This window comes from Balaenoptera physalus, assembly GCF_965194825.1.
Source record: "Balaenoptera physalus genome assembly, chromosome: 11".
NCBI classification, from domain to species: domain Eukaryota; kingdom Metazoa; phylum Chordata; class Mammalia; order Artiodactyla; family Balaenopteridae; genus Balaenoptera; species Balaenoptera physalus.
Window position 1 is genome coordinate 99,235,887 of NC_138896.1, and position 27,407 is coordinate 99,263,293.

At 42.8% G+C, this 27,407-nt stretch overlaps 1 protein-coding gene across 6 annotated transcripts in view; it reads left to right on the plus strand.

The window, feature by feature from the left end:
- ITPR1 (inositol 1,4,5-trisphosphate receptor type 1) overlaps positions 1-27,407 on the plus strand; it is a 320,647-nt gene that overhangs the window by 144,075 nt on the left and 149,165 nt on the right. For all 6 annotated transcript variants that reach the window (XM_082412032.1, XM_082412033.1, XM_082412035.1 and 3 more), the window contains exons 14-29: positions 3,314-3,413; positions 4,405-4,565; positions 5,090-5,231; positions 7,833-7,991; positions 10,099-10,271; positions 11,630-11,749; positions 13,082-13,276; positions 15,358-15,609; positions 16,141-16,282; positions 17,022-17,175; positions 18,585-18,772; positions 22,515-22,653; positions 23,178-23,236; positions 25,700-25,861; positions 25,995-26,165; positions 26,675-26,740. In XM_082412032.1, coding sequence (XP_082268158.1) covers positions 3,314-3,413; positions 4,405-4,565; positions 5,090-5,231; positions 7,833-7,991; positions 10,099-10,271; positions 11,630-11,749; positions 13,082-13,276; positions 15,358-15,609; positions 16,141-16,282; positions 17,022-17,175; positions 18,585-18,772; positions 22,515-22,653; positions 23,178-23,236; positions 25,700-25,861; positions 25,995-26,165; positions 26,675-26,740 — 2,383 coding nt within the window. The remainder of the gene's footprint in view (positions 1-3,313; positions 3,414-4,404; positions 4,566-5,089; positions 5,232-7,832; positions 7,992-10,098; positions 10,272-11,629; positions 11,750-13,081; positions 13,277-15,357; positions 15,610-16,140; positions 16,283-17,021; positions 17,176-18,584; positions 18,773-22,514; positions 22,654-23,177; positions 23,237-25,699; positions 25,862-25,994; positions 26,166-26,674; positions 26,741-27,407) is intronic.

Consider the following 27,407-nt stretch of genomic DNA (forward strand, 5'->3'; position numbering starts at 1 on the left):
GATTTTGTTCTTAGGCTCCCAGAAGACAAGGGAATGACGTTAGTTTTATTTGCTAAGTTTTTTGTTTGTAAGGGTTAGGAAAGAACAGAACCATGTGATGTAAAATATCCGTCAGAAGATATTTCATGGCATTCCCTTGGTGAAGAGGAATGAGGTGCCAGTTGGCCATATTCCCCAGTGGGTTGGAAATCCCCATGATCCCGTGGGAAGGGGAAGTTTGAATTTCTAGGTCAGCTTGCCAAACAGCTTTGGTTGGCTGTAGAGCCCTGCTTCTGTATCCCCTTGATTCATTACTGTTTCTCTGTTGGAAAACATTCTTTGTGGGCAGTTGTCCATAGACAGTCTGATTGTAAACTCATAAGCAAGGGAAGCCTTGTGTTCACCCTGGAAAAAGTGTCTGGCATGGTTTACCAATGTGTTTATTATTAGTTATGATCTTGGACTTGGTCTTAGCTTTCTAAATTTTTATCTGTTCTTGCCCTTGGCCACCAACCTCAGAGCCAGAAGTGAACAGGGCCTCTTATTCATTGATTCAGTGGAGTCATAAAAATTTTAGGAGGAGTACCCACATTTACCTCTTTCTTAGAGTTGTGCTAAATTTTGCTTCTTTGAAGATCAGAAAGTCTGGGGGTAGATACATGAAAGTACCTGAAATGTTACCAGTAAAGAACTTTTTTGTGATAGTCATTGGTTGAAAGAATGCTTTCAAGACAAACTGAAAGGGATAGTGACAAGTCCTGGATATAATAAGCAAGATAGTAAAATTGCAATTTATGCAAATTAGATGCAATAAATGAACATTGGGAGAGCATCCAGCTTTGTGGCTCTTTTGCAGTTGTCCTGCTATCATGACTTTTGAGCTAAGGGTTGGGAATGAGACTTCAAATGAATAGATAGAATGCCCTTGGTATTTTAAATGAACTTTGACATAGAACTCTATAGAATGTAGTCAATCATCCAAGTAAAAGTTAAGCTCCAAGCTTTCAGTTATACTTTGAAAATAAGAAAATGAATCCAAGTTCCTCAGAAGAAAAAAATTCAGATCTCTGTCAAATTTCTTGTTCATGTTGTTTAATTTATATTCGTGCTATTCAAAGTAAATACCGCTTGTAATTTTCAAGACAGTTAAAATGAAGGAAGTTAGAGGATCTGCTGAAGAGATGTGCCTGGTTTAATGTGCCCTCCCCCGTGCCCCTTTCCCATGAACTTGGGATGCTATTGTTTTGAATTCCTCTTAATGCAAATGACTTCCACGCTGTCCTTTCTGCTCTGGTCCCACCAGCGTTTAAAGTTCCAGCTCAAGTTTTCTGTAAGAAAAATATTCCGTGACTCCCTGAAGCCTCCTTAATCTCCTCCTCTAAAAGTACTTACCTTGACTGTCGCCCGTCTTAAAGCCTTTCTAACGTATGTCTCCTGTTACTTTTGCTTGGCGTGTGTTCATTTCATCTCACTAAGGCGACGGTAGATTCCTTAAGAGCGAGTATTATGTCACTACTTCTTTAAGAGAAAAGCAAATTTGAAAAACATTGTAAAATGATCCATGCTCATCATAAAAAGGAACAACAAGAAAAATATTTTAAAATCTCATGGAGAACAAAGAGACAAGTAAAAAATTACATAAAATCTAACCATTCAGAGGTAACTACGACAAACATTTTGGTTTTCTGTAGTTTCAGACACGTCTCTGGGCACACAGATAACCTGTGTATAATTTATCATAAATGAATCAAGCTATTTTTAACACTTTTTCCACTGAACAATATGTCCTGTACATACTTCCAAGTAAATAAATATCGATTGTAATCATTTGTAAAGAACTCTGTACTATTCTGTCTTACACACTATAATTAACTAGTCCATTACTGAGACGTTGGGTTGTTTGCAAGATTTTAACTATTATAAATAATGCTTTGTTGAACATCTTTCTGCCTCATTTTGCACCTGTGCTGTCATCTCTTAAGAAATATAAAAATGAGACTGCTAGATGAGAAGGTAGATACATTTTACATGTTATACAAAGTGCCAGACTCTCTTCCAGAGTTTAACCTGTTGACACTCTTACCATGAGTGTGTAGAACTCATTTCTCTAAGCTCTCTAAGCTCTAAGTACTGGGTTGTATAAGTTTCTAGGATCTTTGGAATATGATACAATAAAATGATATATTGTTTTAATTTGTATAAATTGAGGAAGTTGAATATGTACTTGGATGTTTATTGGTCATTTATGTTTCTTAGATTACTGGTTTGTGTACATGTTCCATTTTCATTTCCAATATTCATGATGTTTTTCTTACTGATTTTTAAGATCTCTCTATATATGTGGATTAATACCCTTTTATACTATATATTAATGTTTTATTTTCCCAGGTTGTCAATTTTCTTTCAGTTTTGTTCATGATGGTTTTTAAAAATTGGAACATTTTTCTACTTCTGTTGTATGGAAATGTAAAATTTAAACTATGTAATAAGATGTATCCATCTTTTGCTTCTGAAATTTGGAAATCTTGTATTTTGTTATGTGCTTCAAAAGGCTTTCCCTCTCACAAGATTATTAAATTTTTACTCACATTTTCTTCCAGACATTTTATGGTTTTATTTTTTGCTCTATTGATCCATATGAAAATTTCAATTACTGCTTTATCATCTCTCATGATAAGCTCTAATAGGTACTCAGTAAATACTTTTTGTTACTCTGTCTCATGCTCAGTTTGTTCTGAGACAGTCATTCACAGTGTATAATTTTATACATGCATACCTCAGAAATACTGTGGGTTCAGTTCCAGACTATCGCAATAAAGCGAGTATCACAATAAAGCAAGTCACACAAAGCTGGGGGTTTCACAGTGTATATGAAAGTCACGTTTACAGTACACTGTTATCTATTAAGTGTGCAATAGCATTATGTCTTAAAAAACAATGTACATATTTAATTTAAAAATACTTTATTGTCAAAATGGAACCTATAGACTTGCATGATGAACAAACCTTTGATTTGTTAAAAAAACAAAAAAACAGTGTCTGTTAAGGGCAATAGAGCCAAACATGATAGAATGCGGTGTGGCTGCATTTAGAAATACAGCACGAGACAATCACCTTAGAGTGGTTATGAATGGTTTGCCACTGTAGATCTGTCAAAGTGTATCTTGGACCAGAACCGTTTGCTCTTAAGTTTATGCTGTCCAATGTGTGTAGCGGAAAACCATTTTGGTATCCTTTTTTTATTCTTATAGGATGTATTCTAGACCAGTGGCTATAGAGAACCTAAATAGCCTTGTCCCTAAAATCCTTTTTCTTTTTTTTTCTTTTCCTTTAGAAACTCCTATGTCCGGCTCAGACACCTGTGTACTAATACCTGGGTTCACAGCACAAATATCCCCATTGACAAGGAAGAAGAAAAACCCGTGATGCTAAAAGTAAGTCCCCGAACTTGGCTGCCTCCCTCGGTCTCATGCTCCCTGATGAAAGGGCTCCTTTGAGGGCAGATGGAGGCGTATGGAGGTCTGAAGTTGTTGCTTCGGCAGGAGCGTGGTGCCGGACCAACTTGAATGTGATGAAAGAATTCTTTCCAAGGGACCTGGCTAAAGCAAGCCCAGGGCTTTTGAAATAACTAGAACCTTTTATTTTATTACATAGCTTCTGCCCTAAAGGTTGAGCAATTGTCTGGATTTCATATCTGTCTGAAGGCTGATTTTGGCTGGGGGAATGTTTGCTTGTGCCTTGAGATACATCACATACCTAGTTGATTTCCCACAATCTTTATTATTTCTTTATTTCTCTTTGTATTTAAATATGTACTTTTATTTCTTGAAAGTTCTTCCAACCTCTTTAATTTCTCTCCCTGAAGCCCACCTCTCCTTTCTCACCTTGTTCACGATCATAGAGCATAAATACACAGACATAGGGTTTTTCTTTTTAAAAAATGGAATTATACTCTCACATAATATCTTTTGGTGATGGGGAAGATTATTGGAATTTTTTCCTCTACTTTAATGAACATTTTGAGGTGTATAGAAAAGCTAAAAGATCGGTGCAGTGTCTACCCTTATAATACTCTCAGAAACAAGAATTACCATTTTGTACATTTGATTTTTTTCCCTATGTATTTATAAACGTGTTTTTAAATTACAAAAGTCTCAGATGCTCCCTGTAACGAATGAAGCTGTAAAATCATAGTACTGCCCCATTTCCTGCCTTACTTTTCTCCACAATGTCAACCTCTAGAGGTAACAGCTGTTGATGATTTGGGGTACATCTTTCCAGGTGTTTTTCTATGTCCGTTTATTTGAACCACAAGAGAGCTCTAGGCTTTTTGGATTGCCCCATGTCCCATAAATACACTGTTTGATTAATGTCTTACCCTCTCAGTCTAAGAGGCTGTTCCACAAAGACCATCTTGCTTTTCAGATTGGAACCTCTCCCGTGAAGGAGGACAAAGAAGCATTTGCCATAGTTCCAGTCTCTCCTGCTGAGGTTCGGGACCTGGACTTTGCCAATGACGCCAGCAAGGTGCTGGGTTCCATAGCTGGGAAGCTGGAGAAGGGCACCATCACCCAGAATGAGAGAAGGTGAGGGCTCCCTGCCAGAACCGATCACGCTCATCCTCACCCGCTGTGGGTTTTTGAAATCCCTTGCAGAGAGAGAGGGTGCTTGGAAGAGCTCTGTGTGAGGGCAGCAGGCCTTAGCATTTGTGGGTGGCTTCAACGTGTGGTTTTCAAGCAATAGTTACTTTTGCTTTCACTGTTCTGAACGTCTCTAAACTTGTAAATGTCTCCTTCTTTCTCTGTTTCCCTGTCTCCAACTTGGTCTCTGGAACTATCTTACTAAATGTCAGGGGTTGAGGTTACTCCGAGATAAAATGTAATGTCTAATATTTTGTGAAGGTGATAATGTTTTTGTGGACAATGTGGAGGTATTGTCTCTATTTCACTCTTATTGGTAATTGGCCTCAACTGACAATTTCAAGGAAACTGGGAGAATGGGTTTGCTTCTGCTTAACTGGTTCCTCTGGCCTGAAGGCTTCCAAGGTGAAGCTTTCAGCCTGTTGCCCGTCGAACACTTCCCATATCTAATAGCTTTTTTTCCTCCTAAGATCTGTAACCAAGCTGCTGGAAGACTTGGTTTACTTTGTCACTGGTGGAACTAATTCCGGTCAAGATGTTCTCGAAGTGGTCTTCTCTAAGCCCAACAGAGAACGGCAGAAGCTGATGAGAGAACAGAATATCCTCAAGCAGGTCAGTAAGTGGTGACATATTGGGTTTGCTTTATAAGAAATCAGTGGTATCACTGCTCTTATAGAGGGATGTGAATGATTTCCACCTCGCAGGCTTGATCCATTGACTTTCAAAAAAAAAATAGACTTAATTTTTTAGAGCAGTTTTAAGTTCACAGCAAAAGTGAGTGGGAAGTACAGAGATTCCCCGGATACCTCATACCTCCACCCATCCACAGCCTTCCCTGTTACTAGCATCCCCACCAGAGAGGTACATTTGTTATAGCTGATGAACCTACACTGACACATCATAATTGTCCAAAGTCTGTAGTTTACATTAGGCTTCTCTCTTGGTGTTGTACGTGCTATGGCTTTGAACAAATGTATAATCACATGTATCCATTATTATCATGTCATACAGAGTAGTTTCATTGCCCTAAAAATCCTCTGTGCTCTGCCTATTTGTCCCTCCCTTTCCCCCCAACCCTTGGCGAGCAACCATTGATCTTTTTTTTTTTTTTTTAACATCTTTATTGGAGTATAATTGCCTTACAGTGGTGTGTTAGTTTCTGCTGTATAACAAACTGAATCAGCTATACATATACATATATCCCCATATCTCCTTCCTCTTGCGTCTCCCTCCCACCCTCCCTATCCCACCCCTCTAGGTGGACACAAAGCACCGAGCTGATCTCCCTGTGCTATGCAGCTGCTTCCCATTAGCTATCTATTTTACATTTGGTAGTGTATATATGTCCCTGCCACTCTCTCACTTTGTCCCAGCTTACCCTTCCCCCTCCCTGTGTCCTCAATTCCATTCTCTACATCTGCGTCTTTATTCCTGTCCTGCCCCTAGGTTTTTCAGAACCATGTTTTTTTTTAGATTCCATATATATGTATTAGCATACGGTATTTGTTTTTCTCTTTTTGACTTACTTCACTCTGCATGACAGACTCTAGGTCCATCCACCTCACTACAAGTAACTCAATTTCATTTCTTTTTATGGCTGAGTAATATTCCATTGCATATATGTGCCACATCTTCTTTGTCCATTCATCTGTTGGTGGACACGTAGGTTGCTTCCATGTCCTGGCTATTGTAAATAGTGCTGCAATGAACATTGTGGTGCATGCCTCTTTTTGAATTATGGTTTTCTCAGGGTATATGCCCGGTAGTGGGATTGCTGGGTCGTATGGTAGTTCTATTTTTAGTTTTTTAAGGACCCTCCATACTGTTCTCCATAGTGGTTGTATCAGTTTACATTCCCACCAACAGTGCAACAAGGTTCCCTTTTCTCCACACCCTCTCCAGCATTTATTGTTTGTAGATCTTTTGATGATGGCCCATTGATCTTTTTATTGTCTTTATAGTTTTGCCTTTTCCAGAATGTCGTATAGTTAGAATCCTACCGTATGTACCTTTTTCAGATTTTACTTCTTTCACTTAGTAAAATGCATTCAAGTTTCCTGCATCTTTTCATGGTTTGATAGTTCAGTTGATTGTTAACACACTTGTTGAATATCAGCCATGTGAGAATTTACCTGTTAGGAATCCCAACAAGAATTCAGTTGACAACTTTATTTTCTTCACAAATAATATCAAGTGCAGTGTATCCTTAAGGTTATTTCATGTATCTGGGAGATTTGGAGTATATGATAAACTCAGAAGGCCTGTAGAAGCTCTTATGGGGACCATTATAAGTCACCAAAAAATCTTACTGTAAATGAAGAATGAGTAGAAAATAAAATGAACTCACAGAAGATACATAGATGATGTAATTTGGTATAAAGTTAAATAAACTGGGGTAGAAATAAATTAGAGGGAGGAAAGTGACAAGTCCAGGGTAGATGAAGTACACGGAAACGTATGCCACACAGTTCTCTAAAGCTGTCGGAGGCTGGGCCACTAGAGCCAAAAGAAAAACACATTAGCTACAAGTCCCATAGTTCTCCGTAGGAACTTGGATTTGAGAATCCTTTCTCCTTTTGGACTGTGATAGACAATATTTATTAACACTCCATCCTGTTTCAACAAGGATTTAAAGTCGCAGAATAAATTATGCCCTGCCGTTTGATGTGATAACTGCCAAATAAGACCTCTGGCTTAATGCCCATGCTCTTTTCCACAATAGTGATTCCTAGAGGGTCTGAAACTGTGGAGGAGCCTTCGTTGAGCACTTGTGTGAGCGCTACACTTATGACCTGACACTTACCGTCTACTTTAATCCTTACAACACCCTCGTGAGCTAGGTATTGTTCTCTCCATATTACTGCTGAGAAAACTGAAGGTTACCTTGACCATGATCTGTACCTGTAGGAAAGTAATAAAGATGTGTAATTTCAACCTAGAATCTGCTGATTCCAGAGTCTGTGCTCTCAGGCACTGCTTGAAACACTGCATTTTCAAGTATTTGAGGACCAATTAGGTCCAGGAGGACTGAATTCAGGGAGGAGCCAGTCCCAATTGATGGAATGAATGCAGTTTTCAGGTTCATGATTGTTTGCATAGAGAGATTTTCCTATATAGTTTAGCCACCCTTGAGGTTATATTACTTCCAAAGAGAAGGTTAGCCCTTAAAGCAGTAGGTGATGGCAGTTTTTATTCTCTTCTTTCTGCAAACAGATCTTCAAGTTGTTACAGGCCCCATTCACAGACTGTGGTGACGGCCCGATGCTACGTCTGGAGGAGCTGGGGGACCAGCGGCACGCGCCCTTCAGACACATCTGCCGCCTCTGCTACAGGGTCCTGAGACACTCCCAGCAGGACTACAGGAAGAACCAGGTTGGGATTAAGGACCGATGGGAAGTGATGGGCAGCTTCCTCCCTGAAGTTCATGAACTTTCCTCAATGAGTTTTAGGTGTCACATGTATATTTATTTAATGGCCAGGTAGTAGTTCATTGTTAAGTTTGCTCTTAGAAACACAGATTTTTTTTTGCAAGCCTGGGAAGATATATTACAGAGTTTGAGAAGGATACCTGAAAATTCCCCTTCTACAGCCACCTTTGAATGAGATTTCTTTTTCTTGACATTGGTATTACATATACAGTACTTCTTATGGCACATTCCCGTAAGACTTAAGGGCACAGTGATTCCACGTGCTTATATTGAAGATGGAGTGAAATCTTTTCTTCCTGTCCCATCCATTTCCTCCATCTCTGCTGGTAACTTTCTCTTTGTTTTGGTTCTGGCTCATGTTTTATGACATTCTAAGTCATCAACTGTGTGATGACAGTCAACACACACACAACCAATATATTCTCTCTGTGAATTAGGTGTTTTAACCTCTGTGAGGGTTCCTAACAATTGGAGATGCTGAGGAATCACTGTATCAGTAGTTCTTAACTGGGAGTAATTTTTCCCCCAGGGGACATACGGAAATGTCTGGAGACCCTATTGAGTGTCATGAGTTGGGGATTCTACTGGCATCTAGGGGGCAGAGGCCACGGATGCCATTAACATCCAGCCATGCACCGCACAGCCCCCTGCAACAAAGAATTTCGCGGCCCAAGAAGTCAGTAGGTAGTGCTGAGGTTGAGAAACCCTGCGCTCCGTGAACTACTGTACGTGCACAGAGTGATGCTTATTGTAACCGGAATTCCAATCCCTGCCTTGTGTTACAAAAGGCTTTGTTTTTGAGCTTTGAATGCCCCTACATCTGGCCTTTAAATTTAAACTGTTCTCTGCAGTTAAAGTTTTTTGTGTGTCATCATAAAGATAGTGTTGATCCTAAGCAGTGCTCTAAAATGTTAGATGTAACTTTGTTAGCTAGTATTTCTAAACCTTTCACTTTGCCTTTGCTACTGTTTAAATATAAAACCTCACATACCCGTGATGCTATGTTTGTTAGTTTTATGGTTGCTATAAATCTACCTCTGGTGCATGAATACTCATACCATACTCGTGCCAAAGTGATTTTATTCTCTTCCAGTGAGGATACGTCAGAGTCTGTAGTGTGTGCCAGGACATTTTGCTTGTACACGAGGGGACTAAACCAGTCCCTCTTGCTGCAACTCTGGATGTCTTTGCTTGTTTGCTTATGGACCCTGTGCCAGCTGGCAGTAGTATATCCCTGGGGGCTGATGAATTCCCAAACATGCATCCTTATTGAGTGAGGGCTGAAAGGTGGCCCATGTCCGGTATGTTCATCCTGAGTCACTTTTAGAATTTTGGAATTAATGAAAAAAAATTAAACCAAGTTTCAAGGGCCGTTTGAACTTTGAGCAAGCAAATAGTCTGTTTTGGGCAGGGAAAATGTCTTTGAATAGCAACAAACAAATATTCATAAGAGGCTTCCTGGAGTTCTTAAATATTTCTATGGAATGTCATGTCTGATCCCCAAAAGAGAAGCCAGAGGTGTTTTCATATGTTCTACGAATATAATTGAGTGGCTTACGTATTCCTAACTTGTTTCTGCTACCCACTGACTTTAAAAATGTATTTTCACCCCAGATAAGGAAAACGCAATGGGGTAGCATTGTTCTAAATATCCAGGTAGGCTTGACTGTGTTTATTCAGCAACACAGAGCAGTGAGGCACAGTTAAATCCTCTTGAATTAGTAATAAAATCAGAGCTGAAAAACAACTTTTGACCTTTCGAAAAATAAGTCACTACATTAAAATTTATCCAGTGGACTTAATAAAAGTGCCTATCTGTAAATACAGGGTATTTTACTTAATTACATCTGTGTGGCAGGTTTCGTAAAAATAAAGGATGCGAGGGAGATTGCAGCTGCCGCCCTGGATTAGGAAGTTGTGGAAAGATGCTCCCCTGTGATTTCCCTCATGGGCAGTGGTGCTCCTCGGGGGCTGCTGCCCCCTCCCTTACTTCCAGCCTCAGCACATTGTCTCCAGTCCTCCCCACTCACCTCGCTTTCCTTCCTTCGAAGGAGTACATAGCCAAGCAGTTTGGCTTCATGCAGAAGCAGATTGGCTATGATGTGCTGGCTGAAGACACCATCACTGCCCTGCTCCACAATAATAGGAAACTCCTGGAAAAACACATCACCGCGGCGGAGATCGACACCTTCGTCAGTCTGGTGCGAAAGAACAGGGAGCCCAGGTGAGGCGGGGGCCGGGTTGATAGGCAGAAGGTGTCTTTGCATTTCCGATGCAGGCACTGAGCGGGTCGTGGTGCTTTTTCCTGGGTTTCCTTTGTTTGGGGCTGTTAGGGACAGGTTTTGATTGGGCAGGTCTTGACAGGCTCTTTGATGAGTAGCGGAAAGAGCTTGGTATGGGAATGAGACCAGGGTAGAATCCTAGCTGCAACATTTACCAGCTGGGTGACCTTGAGCTTTAACTTCCTCATCCGCTAGATGGGTCACTGTGAAAATTAAATGAGAATAAATACATGTGAAGTGCCTGGCTCTTAGTAGGTGCACAGTAAATGACAACTATCGGCCACTCATTCACTTCGTAGCACCCCGTGGTGATCAGTTGGAACTCCCCCAAATATCATCAGTTAGTCTTTTGCACACATAGTTGTTACTTGAGTGTTTTTATTTACATTAGTGAATTCTATCAATTCTATTACATTCATACAGATCTCCCCCTCCCCCTACGCTCTCTTCCCTCTTTTTTTCTCCTTCTAATTAATTAAGATGCACATCATTTCAGGTGAAGTGGGAAATAGTTTACAATGTGCGTATCATGAACGGTGACCCTGGAGAGCTGAAAGTGTTCTTATAAAAATGACTGCCCCCACCCATAAAATGTTATTTTATGGACCATTCTCATGTGCCAGTGAGTGAACTAAGTAAGCACTTTGCATGAATTAGCTCATTTAATCCTCAGAAGAACTCTCTGAGGTTCTATATTAGCCTTTTTTGTCGATGAGAAAACTGAACCACAGGGAGGTTAAGTAATTTCCCCCAAATAACAGTACATATCAGAACGTAGTGGATCAGAACCAGGGTTCTGATTTGGGCCTCAAGCATCATAGCCTTGCCCCTCACCACTCTGGGTACCCTGCATCCTAACCATGTCTTCCTTATGTGAGCTTCTTACTTGGTGGTTCCTTCTGTTCATTTTTACCTTGTCAGCTCTTCCTCACAACCGTCACTGCCATCCTTCCTCTTTTGCTTTTCTTTCTTTGCTCTTCCTCCCTCCCTCCCTCCTTCCTTCCTTCCTTCCTTGCTTTGTTTCCCTTCCTTCCTTCCTTTCCCTCCCTCCCTCCCTCCCTCCTTTCCCTCCCTCCCTCCCTCCCTTCCATCCATCCATCCATCCATCCTTCCTTCCTTCCTTCCCTCTGGTGTCTGAGTTTCTGGGGGTTCCATGGATGCTGACACTAAAACCCAAAGCCTCGCTGACTTGTGTTAAAGGTAGGCTGGGTCAGTCCTCTTGAGGGAGAGCCAGGCTCCCAGAGCCCAACCCCTGCTCTGTCTACAGAAACTGTTTTATTTGGTTTCTCTTTCTCAATAGATTCTTAGATTACCTCTCTGATCTCTGCGTGTCCATGAACAAATCCATTCCGGTGACCCAGGAACTGATATGTAAAGCTGTGCTGAATCCAACCAACGCTGACATTCTGATTGAGACCAAGTGAGTGGGGTCTGCGGGTTTAAGATAAAGAAAGATGAGAACGGGATTTAGATGGAGAATGTGTGGCTCAGTGGATGTCTGTGCTCATAGGTAATAAAACCCAGCTCCTTGATTTCTCAAGTCAGGTTGGCTGGCTATTGATCGTCCTCTTGCAAAGGTCTTGATCAGAGGAATTATCAAGTTTGCTTTTGGTGTGGGCTCCTCTGCATGGTGAGGTCACATCCTTTGACAGTAATGTGAGCTCACCAGGGAACGTTTTACACACCCTTGGTTTAATTTTAAGAGTTTAAAATTCTCTAATTATGATCATCAGTTTTAAATTTTAAAGGAGGTAATTCATTATTGATAGTAAGTCATTGTAAGGAAGAGCTTGTTAAATCATCACTGTTCAAAAAGTGTTAATTGGTCCACAGAAGTTTTGGTAATAGTAGCAATTCGTTTTTAGCAGGGGAGCAGTTTTCCTGAGAAGCAGAGTGCCAGTAATATTTAAATGTTAAAAAAAATGTTAAAAAAAAGTTTATTTAAAAAACACTAAATTAGGGGCTTCCCTGGTGGCGCAGTGGTTAAGAATCCGCATGCCAATGCAGGGGGCACGGGTTCGAGCCCTGGTCTGGGAAGATCCCACATGCCGCGGAGCAACTGGGCCCGTGAGCCACAACTACTGAGCCTGCACGTCTGGAGCCTGTGCTCCGCAACGAGAGGCTGCAATAGTGAGAGGCCCACGCACCGCGATGAAGAGTGGCCCCCACTCGCCGCAACTAGAGAAAGCCCTCGCACAGAAACGAAGACCCAACACAGCCAAAAATAAATAAATAAATAAACAAAAAATAAAAATAAAGGAATTCCTTTAAAAAAACAAAACAAAACACTAAATTATGCTCTAAACTAGTGAATTTTTTGTTTCTCGTGCGTAACTTAATTATGGGCTTGGGCTAATTCCGACTTTCTCAACCTTGGTCTTTTGATGTTTGGGGCCACGTAGTTCTTTGCTGTGGGTTCTGTCCTCTGCATTGTAGGATGTGTAGCAGCCTCCCTGCTTCTACGTGCTAGGTGCCAACAGTACCCCTCCCATTTGGTTGGGACAACCAAAAATGTCTCCAGACATTGCTAAATGTCCCCCGGGAGACACAGTCACCCTGGTGGAGAACCCCTGGGCTAAAGTGTATGAAGGCATTAATGTTTGGTTCTTTGTGGTTCTGCCGATGGGAGAAATAAAGTGGCTTTCTGTGTGTGTCTTAAAGTGCAGCTAGAGTTCAACACATTAATATAGTTGATCAGTGATGAGCAAGGATTTCAAATGTAATGAGTTTCCCCCCTCTTCTTATTTTCCAGGTTGGTACTCTCTCGTTTCGAATTTGAAGGTGTTTCTACTGGAGAGAACGCTCTGGAGGCAGGAGAGGATGAGGAAGAGGTGTGGCTGTTTTGGAGGGACGGCAACAAAGAGGTTCGCAGTAAGAGTGTGAGGGAGCTGGCGCAGGATGCTAAGGAGGGTCAGAAAGAAGACCGGGACGTCCTCAGCTACTACAGGTGCGAGGGCGGCACGGGGGTCCTCTGATGAGACCGTCTGTCAGAAAGACGGCTGTGTACTTCAGGAGTTTGTAGAGTGTAAGGTTTCGTTGATACTTAGATAGGACATCGCCATCTGGGTGTGGCTCCGTCAGAGGAAGGCTGAGTGTTTGCATCAGCCCCCAGTTACAGTTGATCCCTACCTAGCATGGCACGTGGCACGGATATATTTTGTAGTAGTTAAGAGTCAGGCTGCGGGGTCACCTCTCTACATAGTAGCTTTTTGACTTTGGTCAAGTTATTCACCTCTTTATGTCCCAGTTTCTTTATCTGTAAAATAGAGACAATAGTTACAACGTCATAGAACTTTTGCAGACAGAGCTAGGAAATGTGTGTGTCTGTACACACGTCTGTTTGTCTGTCCACGTAGACACACACATATCTATTTCTATAGCGATCTATATAAATGTAATAAAAATCATGAGTTCACATCAGTACTTCCAATTCCGTTCCAACACTGTAGCGTTATTCTAGCCTTCACCCTTCTGTATTCATAACTCCTTCCTCGGACAGCGCGAAGCTGGCTGGCACTGTCCCCGCCGTGTTGTTCAGTCTCCATCGCTGCCAGTCACCTCCTCCATCCCAGTGTCACCTCGGTCCCAGCTCTGAGATCTGCTGACTCAATAAATAAAAGAAGAGGGAAGGAAAGATGAGGAAGTGCTTACAGCATTTTTTAATAGAAATAAATGAAACTTTGCAATTACAATGCCCTTTGTTACCTCCTGTATTCTTTCTCTCCATTCATGCAGATGATGTGTGACCTTCCACACTCTTTGTGTGTTTATATTTTACATTTCCGTACATTCATAAATAATACGTAATATTTTGTTGATTCTTAAAATTTTATATAAATGGTTCCAGAGTCTGAGTTCCGTTCTGAAATCTGCCTTATTTTTCAATATTGTTTCTGAAATGGATTCATGCTAACGGTGGTAGGTCCATTTCTTTAATTTTGACTGCTGAATGCTATTCCATTTTATTACCGTGCCACATTTTCATTGCTCTTTGATATTCAGTGTATGCCACAATTTAGTTTTTCATGTCGGGAAATATCCTTGTTCAAATTTGTGCATATGTGTAGGAGTTTCCATTCCACACCAGGGAATTATGAGATTGGGGGGTATGCATATTTTAAACTGAGCAACCAATCCTAAATTGGCTATTTTGGTGTACACTCCCACCAAAAGAGAACTTTTGTTTCCCTTTGTCTTTGCTATCTCTGAATACTGTGATGCTTTTTTAATTTTTGTTAATCTTACGAGCATGAAATAGAACACAGGTTAATCCTCATTTCACTGATACCTAGTGCAGTTGAGAATATTTCCAACTCATGATTATTGGTAATAAATAGGGTTTTAAAGTCAGAAGCTGGAATTGGCCACCGTGGAACCTTAAGGCTTTCTTATTTCACATTATGGGTGTGGTTACTCTTTTAATGTTTGCTATGTCTTCTGCTGGCAGTGAATGAGAAAGAGTGTTTCAGTGGTCAGATTTGGAAGTTAACAGAGATCATATGTAATTAGGTGAGGAAGAAACCGTAACATTTTGAGGAGCCCCCTATTTTTAATACCATGTTTTTCATGTGTGTGTACAAGTCAAAGAGGAGAGCTCTATGGGATAAGACCCTGAAAGTATCATAAAATTTCTAAGCAGACTCAGTAAGGGTCTGAAACCTTTACCATTTCCTATGCGGTCTTTCACGTGCCGCATAAAAGCAGAACTAAAGAAACGGGCAACCGTTTTCAGCCTAATGCTTCCCCCCAACACCATTTTATAAAATAAACAAGGGCAAATGGCATCAACTAGCCATGTAATTACTCCCACACAGCAGGGTAGGCACATGTGACTGTTGGCGTGGCTTGAACTGTTCCTTTTTCCACTTGGTACAGAAGCCAGAGTTTGCATACACAAGCAAGTGAAGAGTGTTGATGTGTAGGTTCCCGTGGCCACCTGTCACTCCTATGAGAGTTGGGGCCCCCCTGCGACTCTCCTGCTGTGTGTTTCCATGAGAGTGAGCCCTGTGTAACTTTCCTTTTCTCCAGGTACCAGCTGAACCTCTTTGCGAGGATGTGCCTGGACCGCCAGTACCTCGCCATCAACGAAATCTCGGGCCAGCTGGACGTGGATCTCATTCTCCGCTGCATGTCTGATGAGAACCTGCCCTATGACCTGCGGGCGTCCTTCTGCCGTCTCATGCTGCACATGCATGTGGACCGAGACCCACAGGAGCAAGTCACTCCCGTGAAATACGCCCGCCTCTGGTCCGAGATTCCCTCCGAGATCGCCATTGATGAGTGAGCCTGGCTCCTTCACCCTGTTAAGACCTCATTCATGTTGCTTTAAAACTTCTTAGTTACAGTGTTCTGCGTAGCGGAAGACAAACCACTTATGGTCAGGTTAATAAGTCTAGTTAAATCAGAGAGGAAAGATGAAGTCATTTTTTCTTTAAGTTTAAAATATAATTAAGGGTGGCAAATGTTATTTGTTTCCTCAAGAATGTAAAAGATGGCATGATTGTCCTTTTATATCTCTTTTTTTCTACAAATATTAAAGTGTCTCCCGCATGCCAGGCTCAAGGAATCTATCTGGGAACAAACAAGAAAACTGTGTGTACTCTAGCGGGGAAAGACAGACAGTAACCAAGATAAAGGACTAAAATAGATACCTTGGTGTGATGGGTGCTGAGGAGGGAAAAGTGAAGTAGGGGCAGGAGGATGGGAAGTGTTGGGGTGGATGGTGATAGCTTTGGGGGCTGAGCAAACAGGGAAGGCCTCACTGGTTAGAACTTGAAATTTGATTTCCTTTTCTTTCTCCTTTCCTTTTAGCTATGATAGTAGTGGCACTTCCAAAGATGAAATTAAGGAGAGGTTTGCTCAGACTATGGAATTTGTGGAGGAGTATTTAAGAGATGTGGTGTGTCAGAGGTTCCCTTTCTCTGATAAGGAGAAAAATAAACTTACATTTGAGGTAACTCATGGTGAAGTGATCTGTGTGTTTTGTCTGCTTTTTATTGATCATTTTTCTATGGGGTAAATAGAAAATAGGTGGTGATTTTTTTTTTTTTATCATGCTACTCTGGTTTGGTAATAAAAAGGAATTCAGCTCAGTTTTGTTGCCGAGTAAAATAGAACTAATACCAGTCACTTGGCTTGAGGTAGTTATGCTCGTGGAAGAAATACATGTGGTGAACTGAATCATGTAGAAAGGATAGAACATTATCTGTAATCTGTACATTATATTAAAAGTGACAGGAAAGAAACAGTCTGTGCTTGGGATCTGTCATAGATTAATCATTTGTGGGACATAAATCCTTATTACCTTTGAGTTGAGTATTTCTCTTTGAGATCACTTTGCCTTTTGAGGAGTTAGATTTCCAAGGACTGCTGTTATCTGTGTCCTTGATTTGTATACCTTGGCTTGCCCTGTATTATCTCTGGGAAGCTGCACAGAGCCAATGATGAGGTCAGTTTTTTATTAACCAGTCAACAGAGCAGATCAGTAGCTTTGCAGGGTTTTATTTCTTATTTTTTCTCCTTATGAAACAAAATGAAATTTGGTCAGAAACTGCAAGTAAAATAAATGCCTTCTCTTACTGTAAAGAAGGTCAGAATCAGTCATTTATAAAATAGTTAACCTAAAATGGAAGTGAAGGATACTGTTTATTTAATACCATCTTCCTCCTCTCTCTCTTTTTTAAATACAATAGGTTGTAAACTTAGCTAGGAATCTCATATACTTTGGTTTCTACAACTTCTCTGACCTTCTACGATTAACCAAAATCCTCCTGGCCATATTGGACTGTGTGCATGTGACCACAATCTTCCCCATCAGCAAGATGGCGAAGGGAGAAGAGAATAAAGGTGAGAATAACATGGAGAAGCTGAGGAGGGAGATCTCATGGCGCCCATACGTCGTGACACGCTTGCCCGGCCTCTCCTCCTCCTGCTTTTCTCATACTTACTGTGTGATGGCGCGTCCTTTCTTTGTCCTTTTCTTCTCAACTTTTCATTATGAACATTTTCAGATATAAATAAAGGCGGAAAGAATAGTACAGTGGACACCTATAGACCCACGACTTAGAGTCAATGATTATTAACACTTTATTGTATTTTTTTTTTAATTTATGTATTTTATTTATATATTTTTGGCTGTATTGGGTCTCCGTTGCTGCGTGCGGGCTTTTTCTAGTTGTGGCGAGAGGGGGCTACTCTTCGTTGCGGTGCGCGGGCTTCTCATTGCGGTGGCTTCTCTCGTTGTGGAGCACGGGCTCTAGGCACAGGAGCTTCAGTAGTTGTGGCACGCAGGCTCAGTAGTTGTGGCTCGTGGGCTCTAGAGCGCAGTCTCAGGAGTTGTGGCGCACGAGCTTAGTTGCTCTGCGGCATGTGGGATCTTCCCGGACCAGGGCTTGAACCCGTGTCCCCTGCATTGGCAGGCGGATTCTTAACCACTGTGCCACCAGGGAAGCCCCATTGTATTTTTTATAGTTATATATATGAGTCTGTACATTTCACTGCACCATTTGAAAGTTGCCTAACACTTGCCTAATGCTTATGTCTTAAAAATACATGTCCTGTCATTGTTCTTGATGTGTCATGAGGTCCTCAAATGTTTATATTAGTATATGAGTAAGTGAAATCCAGACTGTGTCTGGGTATCCTATTTCCAATTTGTAAATAGGAAAATCTGCCTTTATATGTTTTTTCCCCCTCTGTTTTAGGGTCGTAGTAGACACATACTAGGTACTCATGTGTGGATTATTGTTTAACTGGTCTCTACAGCTAGAATAGAAAAAGTACATTTACTTACATCCTACTATCTGTTAGGGCCTGTGCTCAGTCATTTTGCATACATTTTGCCACTTAATCTCTGTCAGTTGGGCTCCGTTATTCTCATTTTACAGTGGAAGAAACTGACCCTCAGAGGTGGCATAATGTATTCAAGATCAAGTGGCTGTTGGTAGCAGCACCAGATGTGTGTCTTGTTAGCTCCTGCAGCCCTAGTTCTGTGCACAGCAACAAGCATGTAGTAGGGGACCAATAAAATTTGGCAGGTGAACTAACATACATAAATGCTCCATACTGTTTCCCCTACTCCTTGAAGCCCTGCATTTCTGATGGTTGTTAACCGTTTCAGGTTCCCACGGTCTTAGAATGTATTGGAACAGAGACATGTTAAATGATTTGTCCCGAAGAGTCTCTGCCCCTGGCCAGGTGCCCTGAGCGCACACCAGGGATCTGTCACGACCAAGGTGTGTCCTGGCCCTTCCTAGGTAGTAACGTGATGCGGTCCATCCATGGGGTTGGAGAGCTGATGACCCAGGTGGTGCTCCGGGGAGGAGGCTTCCTGCCCATGACTCCCACGGCCGCCGCCCCTGAGGGCAACGTGAAGCAAGCAGAGCCGGAGAAGGAGGACATCATGGTGATGGACACCAAGTTGAAGATCATTGAAATACTCCAGGTAACCATGGGCCGGGGCGGGGACAGCGTGGGTGGGAGTGTGCTTCCCAGGGGACCATCTGCATCCGGTGTCCCTGCTTTGATGGAGCCCTAGGCTTTCTGGAAAGAGAGTGGAGGTAGAGTCTTAGCTCAGCCTCAAGTGCTCTTTCTGAACTGGCCCTCTGCACCCTGTGCTGTCATCTCCTGCCCCTCCCCAGCCTGCCCTGTTCCTCCAGCCATGCCAGACTTTCTGCAGTTACCTTAGATTTCCCTAGTCATTGGTCTCTGTCTTCACCCACTTAGAATTAACTCACTTATGCTTCTATACATAGCTGAATTCCCTGTTTTTTGTTCGTAACTCAGTCAAGGTTCTGTTAAGTTTGTAACTCCTCCCTCAATCCTTCCCTTCCTCCCTCCCTTATTCATTCATTCATTCATTCATTCATTCAACAGCCATTTATAGAGACTGATTCCATGCCAAGTACTTTTTTTGTTTGTTTTTTTGTTTTACCTCTAGCAGTGTTACTGTGAGAGGGATATATTTGTTTATATTTTGAGTACCACATTACAAATTAATTATAATTATACAATTTAAACATCATCTACCATTTCAGTTAACAATGAGAATAAAGCATATTTGTTTCTAATGCTTTTTTTTAATATGCATTATCTCATTTAATCTTTTTTCACACACACACACTGTATTTTATTTTTACAAGAGATAAATAAACTGACACCAAGCATTGTAAATGGATGACCACAACAAAAGCAACAATGATTGCAATTACCAAACACGAAACACACTCATACTATGTCATAATATTGACATTCAGTCCAGTAATCCTCCACTGTAACAGCTACTTTGCAGTGAAAATTGATTTGTATATTTTTTGCCTCTGAGTCCTTGTGGGATTTTTTTTTTTAATTCAAACAGAAAGTCACAAAAATTATAATCATCCTCATCAGCTCGCTCAGTCCCATGTAATTAATTTTTTTTTCATCTTGATCTTTTGTTAGCACTTTTATGAATTCATCAGTTTTCCATTAGAGTTCTGAAAATGCTTATTCATTCAGTTCAGCAGTATAGTCAGTTACCAGAAACCTGTACTTGTCAGAGCATGCCGAGTACTTTTAAGCACTGAAGATCCAGCAATGAACAGCATCATTCCTGCTTACATTTTGATAGGAGGCATAGACATATAAAAATGTATATACTAAGGATGTTAAAATATAACAGAGAGTCAAGATGGTTTGGAGGCCATTGGGGGTAAAGGCCACGGATACTGTTTTTGATGGGGTTGTCAGAGAAGGTCTCCCCATTAAGGTTATGTGATCAGAGACCTGAATACAATGAGGGAACTAGTATGTGGGTATCTAGGAAAACAGTCTCCGGGACTCCAAGAGGGAACAATAAATGCAAAGACCTGAGGTGGGAGCATACTTGACAAGTCTGGGAACAGGTCAGGTTCAAGAGAGAATGGGAGAAGATGAAATGGGGAGTCAGTACATACAACCTCTTGAGTGGATTTGCTGTAAAGATGAACAGAGAAGAGTGGGAAGGTGGCTGCAGGGTGATTATTGGCAATATTTAAGTTGGGAGATGTCAGCAAGATTGTATGCTGAATGGGAGTGATCATGTAGAGAGGGAAGACTTACTGACGAAGGGGAGAGAGGATAATTGTAGGAGCAAAGTCCTGGCATAGGCAAGAGGGGGTGGGAGCCAGTTTACTGGAGAGGCCGTGATCTTCCATGTGAGAACCTCCCAGCCTGCCAACAGTGTGCATTTTCCTCTTTCTCCTCCTTGATAATTTTTTATTCATTAAAAGAATCAGCTGTTCCTTCATGAAAAGAATACTGTTATCACCTTTCTCTTTCATCCCGCACTGCCTAATCTCAACCCTGGAACATGGAGTAGAGAACTATAAATGTTTACAGATTTGAGGATTTTTTTTCGATTCTGAAATCACAGTTAACTAATGGTTTGAAAACATTAGTGGGACTCCTCAAAATAATTACTAAAGACAATAAAGAGTGATTTAAATAAAGAAGAAAACTCATTGAATTTATGTCTGACCAAAAGTAGAGAAGGATCTCAAGGATTTCTTAGGCCATGGCTTACAGGTCCCAAGTATGCGAATATCGTGCATGTTTATCAGAATTGATGCGGTGTGAAACTTGGTCACATCTTAAGGTCTACTCACTGTAGTAATCTGAGAACATTTGGTTGATGGATTCATTCTTTCAGCAGATAGTTACTGATCCCTTACCATATGCAAGGCACTTTGCTGGGCTCTATGAGGAAGGCACAGATGATTTGGACACGGGCTATGTCTACAGGGGGTTTATAGTCTAATAGGAAGACAAGGTGTGATGAAGCTGTGTGTACATGGAAATAAAACCATGAGAAAAGTGTTCTCCTGAGATGCGGGTAGGTCATGTGATCCCATTTAGTAAGGACCAGAGGAGGTAAGATTTTCTCTGAGCCTTTAGGCCTGGACGGGATATGTATAGAAACAAGGGGGCGTTCTCAGGTGGATGGAGCGGGTTGAACCAGGGCATCGTGGCGCATGGATCAGTAAGCTGTTCTCCTTGGGCAGGGACGTGGAGCGGTGCTGAAGGGAAGTTATCAGAAATGAGGTTGGAACGGCGGACTGCGCCATGCTCTAGGGAGCTCTGGGTGCCTGAAGTATTAGGACTTTACTCTGTGGGGAGCCTTTGAATGCTTTCAAGCAGGGGGCTAACCTAAGAATAAGCACCTTTGAGACGTGGATCTGGTAAACTTGTTTCTGTAATGGCCGAGGAGGGAGATAGAGGCCGTGAGCGGGGGTAAACGACGGCGGGAGAGAGATCCGTGAGGAGTGGCAGAGGTAGAACCCGCAGGGCTTGGTCACTGATGAGATGTGTGTATCAAGGAAGGAAGAGTTGATGGTCCTGAGGTTGACTGAGGGCGGGAGAACCCAGGCAGAATGGACACTGTTAGTTTGGTACAATAATGAGTTTGAGATTCTGGGAAAACACCAAAGGGGATGTCCCGCAGTCAGTAGGAAACGTGGACCAAGAGCCTGGAAGATAAGCCAAAGATCTGTTTCAATCCAGGAGAGGTGACAGCCCTGGCATTGGGTAAGGTCGCCAGGAGGGCCAGGCAGAGATGAGAGAACGGAAGGGAGAATGTCGGTAAGGCCCTTAAACAATGCCAGGTGGTTGATCTTTCTTTTTGGCTCCAGCCACAAACATGGAAAAAGTGGCTTTCTGTTGGAGTGGACAGGGAGGGGATACAGGGAGTGAAAGAAGAGGGAGCCCAAGGGTTTGTATCTACATCAAAGAAAACAATCAGTAATAGAAAATAAGAACCAAACTAATTTTCAGTACTGAAAACACATTTTTCTCTGTCAGTTCTTTTAGAAGCAGCCAACTTCACCCTTCTTAAGGCCCAGAGTTGTCATTCAATACTTGCTGAACTAAAGCAATGTTTTATAGAGGATGGAGTGGGGAGTGAGTGATTTATTGTTCTGAGCATTAAATTAATTGCCGGGACGCTGGAGTTTACACTAGAAGCTAAGGTGCTGTGGGCAAACTTGATATACTCCTAGAAGTCTTTTGTTAAAGTGACTGTTGAAATCTAAGCCAAATATCTGACTCACGTAGTGTTTAAGGTAATTGATGCAGCAGACGCCAGGCCCAGCCAGAGTGCGGTGGCTTGGCAGAATGTTCCAGGTGGTCTGCTAATGTAACCAATCTGTTTCCATTTCCACTTGATTCTTTAGTTTATTTTGAATGTGAGGTTGGATTATAGGATCTCCTGCCTCCTGTGTATATTTAAGCGGGAATTTGATGAAAGCAATTCCCAGACTTCGGAAACATCCTCCGGAAACAGCAGCCAAGAGGGACCAAGTAATGTACCAGGTTAGTGATGCCAGAATGGGGTTTGAGCCATAAAATGGGACCTGGGTCTAATGAAAACTGGAAGTCCAAAGAGTACGTTCTAGAACAAGGGTAATATGTGAACATTTTTGAAGATGACTGCATTTTAGAATGAGACCCTGAGAGTCACCCTTCTGGGGCAGGGGAATAATTGAAAGGGCCCAGATCCCTTCTGGGATAGGTCTTATTTCCTTCCATCTTGGAGTGTCTTAGTCATAAGACAGCTGAGGGTTCTAGTGTTACGGTGAAATACAAAAAAACAAAAAACAGAAAACCCAAAACAAAACTCTCCAAGAAAATTTACTGTCCACTACCAGCTTTTACTCATGGTGGATGCTTTTCCCTGCCCAGGAAATAGTGGTGATGGATAAGGAGAAGGGTGGTGGTAGAAATAACCCCACCTGTCGAGGCCTGAGGGGCAGGGGCAAGCCTGTTTGGGGGGACGTTCACGAGCAGCACGTTTTCACCCCTTCCTGCGCCTGAAGTTCTGTTCTCCGACTTTGCAGGTGCTCTTGACTTTGAACACATTGAGGAGCAAGCCGAGGGCATCTTCGGAGGAAGGAAAGTATATTTTCAGTTTCTGTTTTGTAGGTGGTTCTAAGATGGGGGAGGCTTCTCTTTTCTAGCTCTCAAAGGCTTCTCCTTTACTGTTCTAGGAAACGTTTAGTCTTTGGGTTTAGGTTGTTTGACTGCTCTCTTTATAACTGTCAGTACAGGTCAGAGTGATCTTAGTTGGGTTCATGTGTGTGTGTGTTTCCTTCTTACGACAGAAAGAATTGACGGAGGTTTCCCAAAGTACACACATTACAAAACTTTTTTAAATGGTGAGGAAATAGAGTTGAAAGAAAGGGGGGGCTCGAAACAGAGTGAGTGTAGCAAGATCATTGCTGCTAATGGGCTGCAGTCACCCCCGAGCCCTTTAGAAGCCAAGCAACAATGAAAAGGACACAGGCACTTATACTGTTCTTTCATTGTCCCTAACGTGAGATTAATGTATGAACCCCTTTCTAAAAGATGAGATTGCTCAGTGTCGACTCAAAACATTGTTACGAGACTCAAATACCTATAAGCCTCAAACGCCGGCAAACTTGGTATAAACACCCTCTATGCATAACTCTTAGAATATGCACACTTGGTTGAGTTACCTACTGCCATGTAATAAACTACTCTTAAAACTTAATGGATTAAAACCACAGTCATTTTGTTGCCTCTCACAGTTCTGTGGGTTGACGGGGGCTCAGCTGGATGATTCTTCTGTTGGGCACTGTTGGGTCTGTCGTGCAGCTGTGGTAGCTGTGACTGGGGCTGGCACGTCCACGTTGCTCTCCTTGCATTTCTGGCTCCTTGGTGAGGGCGTCAGTAAGGCTGGGACTTGTCTCTCTCTGCACACGAATATCTTGGGCTTCTGCATAGCTTGGTGGCCGGCTCTAAGTGCAGAGGCCAACAATGTGCAAGCACTGAGCAAGCCTCTGCTTGCATCATGTTGCTAACGTCCTATTGGTCAGAGCAAATCGCCCGGCCGAGCCCAGCATCAGTGTGGGAGGGACATATACAAGAGTGTTTATACAGAGAGGGACCACCGATGTTAACAGTCTACCACGGTGCTTAATGTAAAACCTGTGAAATTTGAATTAGCAGCAGCGTTTACTCTGTGGACGAGGTTGCTGTTCTGAAACTCAGGGGTTTTGAGTTTAACCTGATGTCATTTCGGTCTGCCGGGTGGTGTCTCAGCTCTCCCACCGCTTTCCTGATATTGAACAGCAATGAAAGCTTCTTCACACCTTTTTGGAGCACGTAGCACGGGCAGAGGATTTACACACTGAGTCCCATCTGTGGCCTTCTTGCTTGTCTGCAGCCACAGAGGTCCCAGCGTTCGGCCTTCATTTGACTGGAAATACAAATTGGGCACCGACACAAAAACTGAGTGGCAGCGCTCAGGTTCGAGGTGGCCTGCCATTTGCTCCAGCACGTGCTTATTACTTTTTTACTTGTATAAGTAACACACAATCAAGTTACCGTAGATATTGAGAGAACCCCTGATAATATACTGATTAACCCCAGTTGGAGGAACACTGAGTTGGGGTGATTCACGGCAACACTCCGCAAAGTGGGGTCTGTGGGACCGAACCGCTTGCTACCAGTTTAGATAAGTGAGCCTTTGGGCACTTTGATGGCAGTTGGACACTGTGACCGCATCCAAGTGCACCATCAGTGGACATGGTACAGACCAAGACAGCAGTTGGCTACAGACTAGACATAAAAAAAGCTCATCCTTCACCACAGAGGGTTTGCTAGGTGCTGAATTAGAGCATCTTAAATAAAAAATAAACTAGTAACTCGGGAGAAACACAGCTGTGTGCAGCTCTCAAACCACAGGTGAAGCCCAGCAGAACACCAGTTAGGAATCTGGTTGCAAAGCCAGGCCTGTCACTGTGGAAGGTGGGGACTTTGGTTAAAAATTTGACAGTTGTGACATCTTTTTATTTTTTTTAATTTATTTATTTTTGGCTGCATTGGGTGTTCGTTGCCGCCCACAGGCTTTCTCTAGTTGCGTCGAGCAGGGGCTACTCTTTGTTGCGGTGCACGGGCTTCTCATCACAGTGGCTTCTCTTGTTGCAGAGCACGGGCTCTAGGCGCGCTGGCTTCAGTAGTTGTGGCATGCAGGCTCAGTAGTTGTAGCTCATGGCCTCTAGAGCGCAGGCTCAGTAGTTGTGGCGCACGGGCTTAGTTGCTCTGAGGCATGTGGGATCTTCCCGGTCCAAGGATCGAACCCATGTCCCCTGCCTTGGCAGGCGATTCTTAACCACTGTGGCACCAGGGAGGTCCCCAGTTGTGACAGCTTAACTGCCCCCTCACCTCAGAGTATAGTTGAAGAGCAAATAAGAGTGTATGTTGTTAAATGAGGCAATGAAAAGCCAGGTCGGCTGGGGTGGGCTACAGAGTCAGGAATCTCACTAGGTGAGGTGTGTCTGGGCCCAAGGGCACGGGAGAGGGCGTCTTGGCTCATTTGGCCTTTCCCCTTAGTGAGGAGAACACGCCACTGGACCTGGACGACCACGGCGGCAGAACCTTCCTCCGGGTCCTGCTCCATTTGACGATGCACGACTACCCACCCCTGGTGTCAGGGGCCCTGCAGCTCCTCTTTCGGCACTTCAGTCAGAGGCAGGAGGTCCTGCAGGCCTTCAAACAGGTAGGTCGGGTTGCAGTGTGTGTGTGTGTGTGTGTGTGTGTGTGTGTGTGTGTGTGTGTGTGTGTGTGTGTGTGTTGTTGTTGGCATTGTCTGAGAGGCTGTTGTGAGTCACTAATGAATTGCATTCGTTCAGGTTCAACTGCTGGTTACCAGCCAAGATGTCGACAACTACAAACAGATCAAACAAGACTTGGACCAACTGAGATCCATCGTGGAGAAGTCAGAGCTTTGGGTGTACAAAGGGCAGGGCCCCGACGAGGCCATGGACGGTGCATCTGGTGAAAATGAACATAAGAAAACAGAGGTGGGTGACACACAAGTTACGCTACAAGAGGAGATGGATGGGGTCCTCAGAACAAGTAAACGTCCTCCTCCGGTTTTAGATAAAAATGCAGATTATAGGATGGGCTTGATTCTCAAGAGGTCTGCTTGTTAACAGGGTGACAGCCATTCTTCCAGGAAGTGAGCTACAAATACAAGTTCAGCGTCCTCTCTCGTGCCACCTTGGCCCACGTAGAACAGACTTTGAGTGAACTAGCACCAGGTGTCGCTTGCAGACGCACTTGGGAAAGAACCTGTTCTCCAGCCATGCCTGAACCATCATCCTCTCCCCCATCAGTGCAATAATGTGCATCCTCTCGCATCAGAGGGGAGCTGAGTTGTGAGCAGGTGAATGACAGGCACAAACCCAGCATGACAGCTGGAAAACGCTGCAAAACTCCTGTTCTTTCCTAAATAGTGATGCTAATCCTAGCAAACAGACAGGAACCTAAGAGTTGTACAAACCCCACTCATGTTCATCTTGGTTCCTAGGAGGGGAATAACAAGTCACAGAAGCATGAAAGCACCAGCAGCTATAACTACAGGGTGGTCAAAGAGGTAAGTGCCCCCTCTTGAGCTTTTCCCTTCATGGAAAGTGTAACAGGGAGAAAGTAAACCTCTGAGGTTAAGTGCATGGGTTTTAGTGTCACGTCTTGGTTCAAATCCAGCTCTGCCACTTATTATTTGTGTGTCTTCAGTCCCCTCACCTTGTATAGGTGCCGCCAGCACCTATACTTCTGAAGGTTTACAGGTGAAGGAAGAGTTAAGTGGTGAAACTGTCAAGGATTTACCTCAGCGGCTGGCACGTAGTACCCACCAATGAGAACCATAGTTCTTTAGGAATCTTTGCATAGGGTAGTTCAAAGTTGGGAGGTTGGAGCTTGGTGTTTTTTACCCTAGAGCAAATTCTTCCCAAGTGCTTGGCAATGATCCTGAGTCATATCATTTTAGGAGCTCTGAAACCATCCCACTTGCTGATGGAGCCGTAATCCATTGGTTATTCTGGAAGACTTGTTCTTAGCCGTATGTGGCTTTGGTTTAATACGATCAGTAGGGATACTACAAGTTAGAGGAGTTTCCCTCGTCTTATGTTCTTAATATACTGTGATCCTTTTGCCTTTCTGTCCACACCATCCCCTGCAATCTTTTTGCAACTACACTTCCTAGTTTTCTGAGATTGATTTCTTTTTTCTTAAACATTTTTTTTCCAACTTTGAGGTATAAT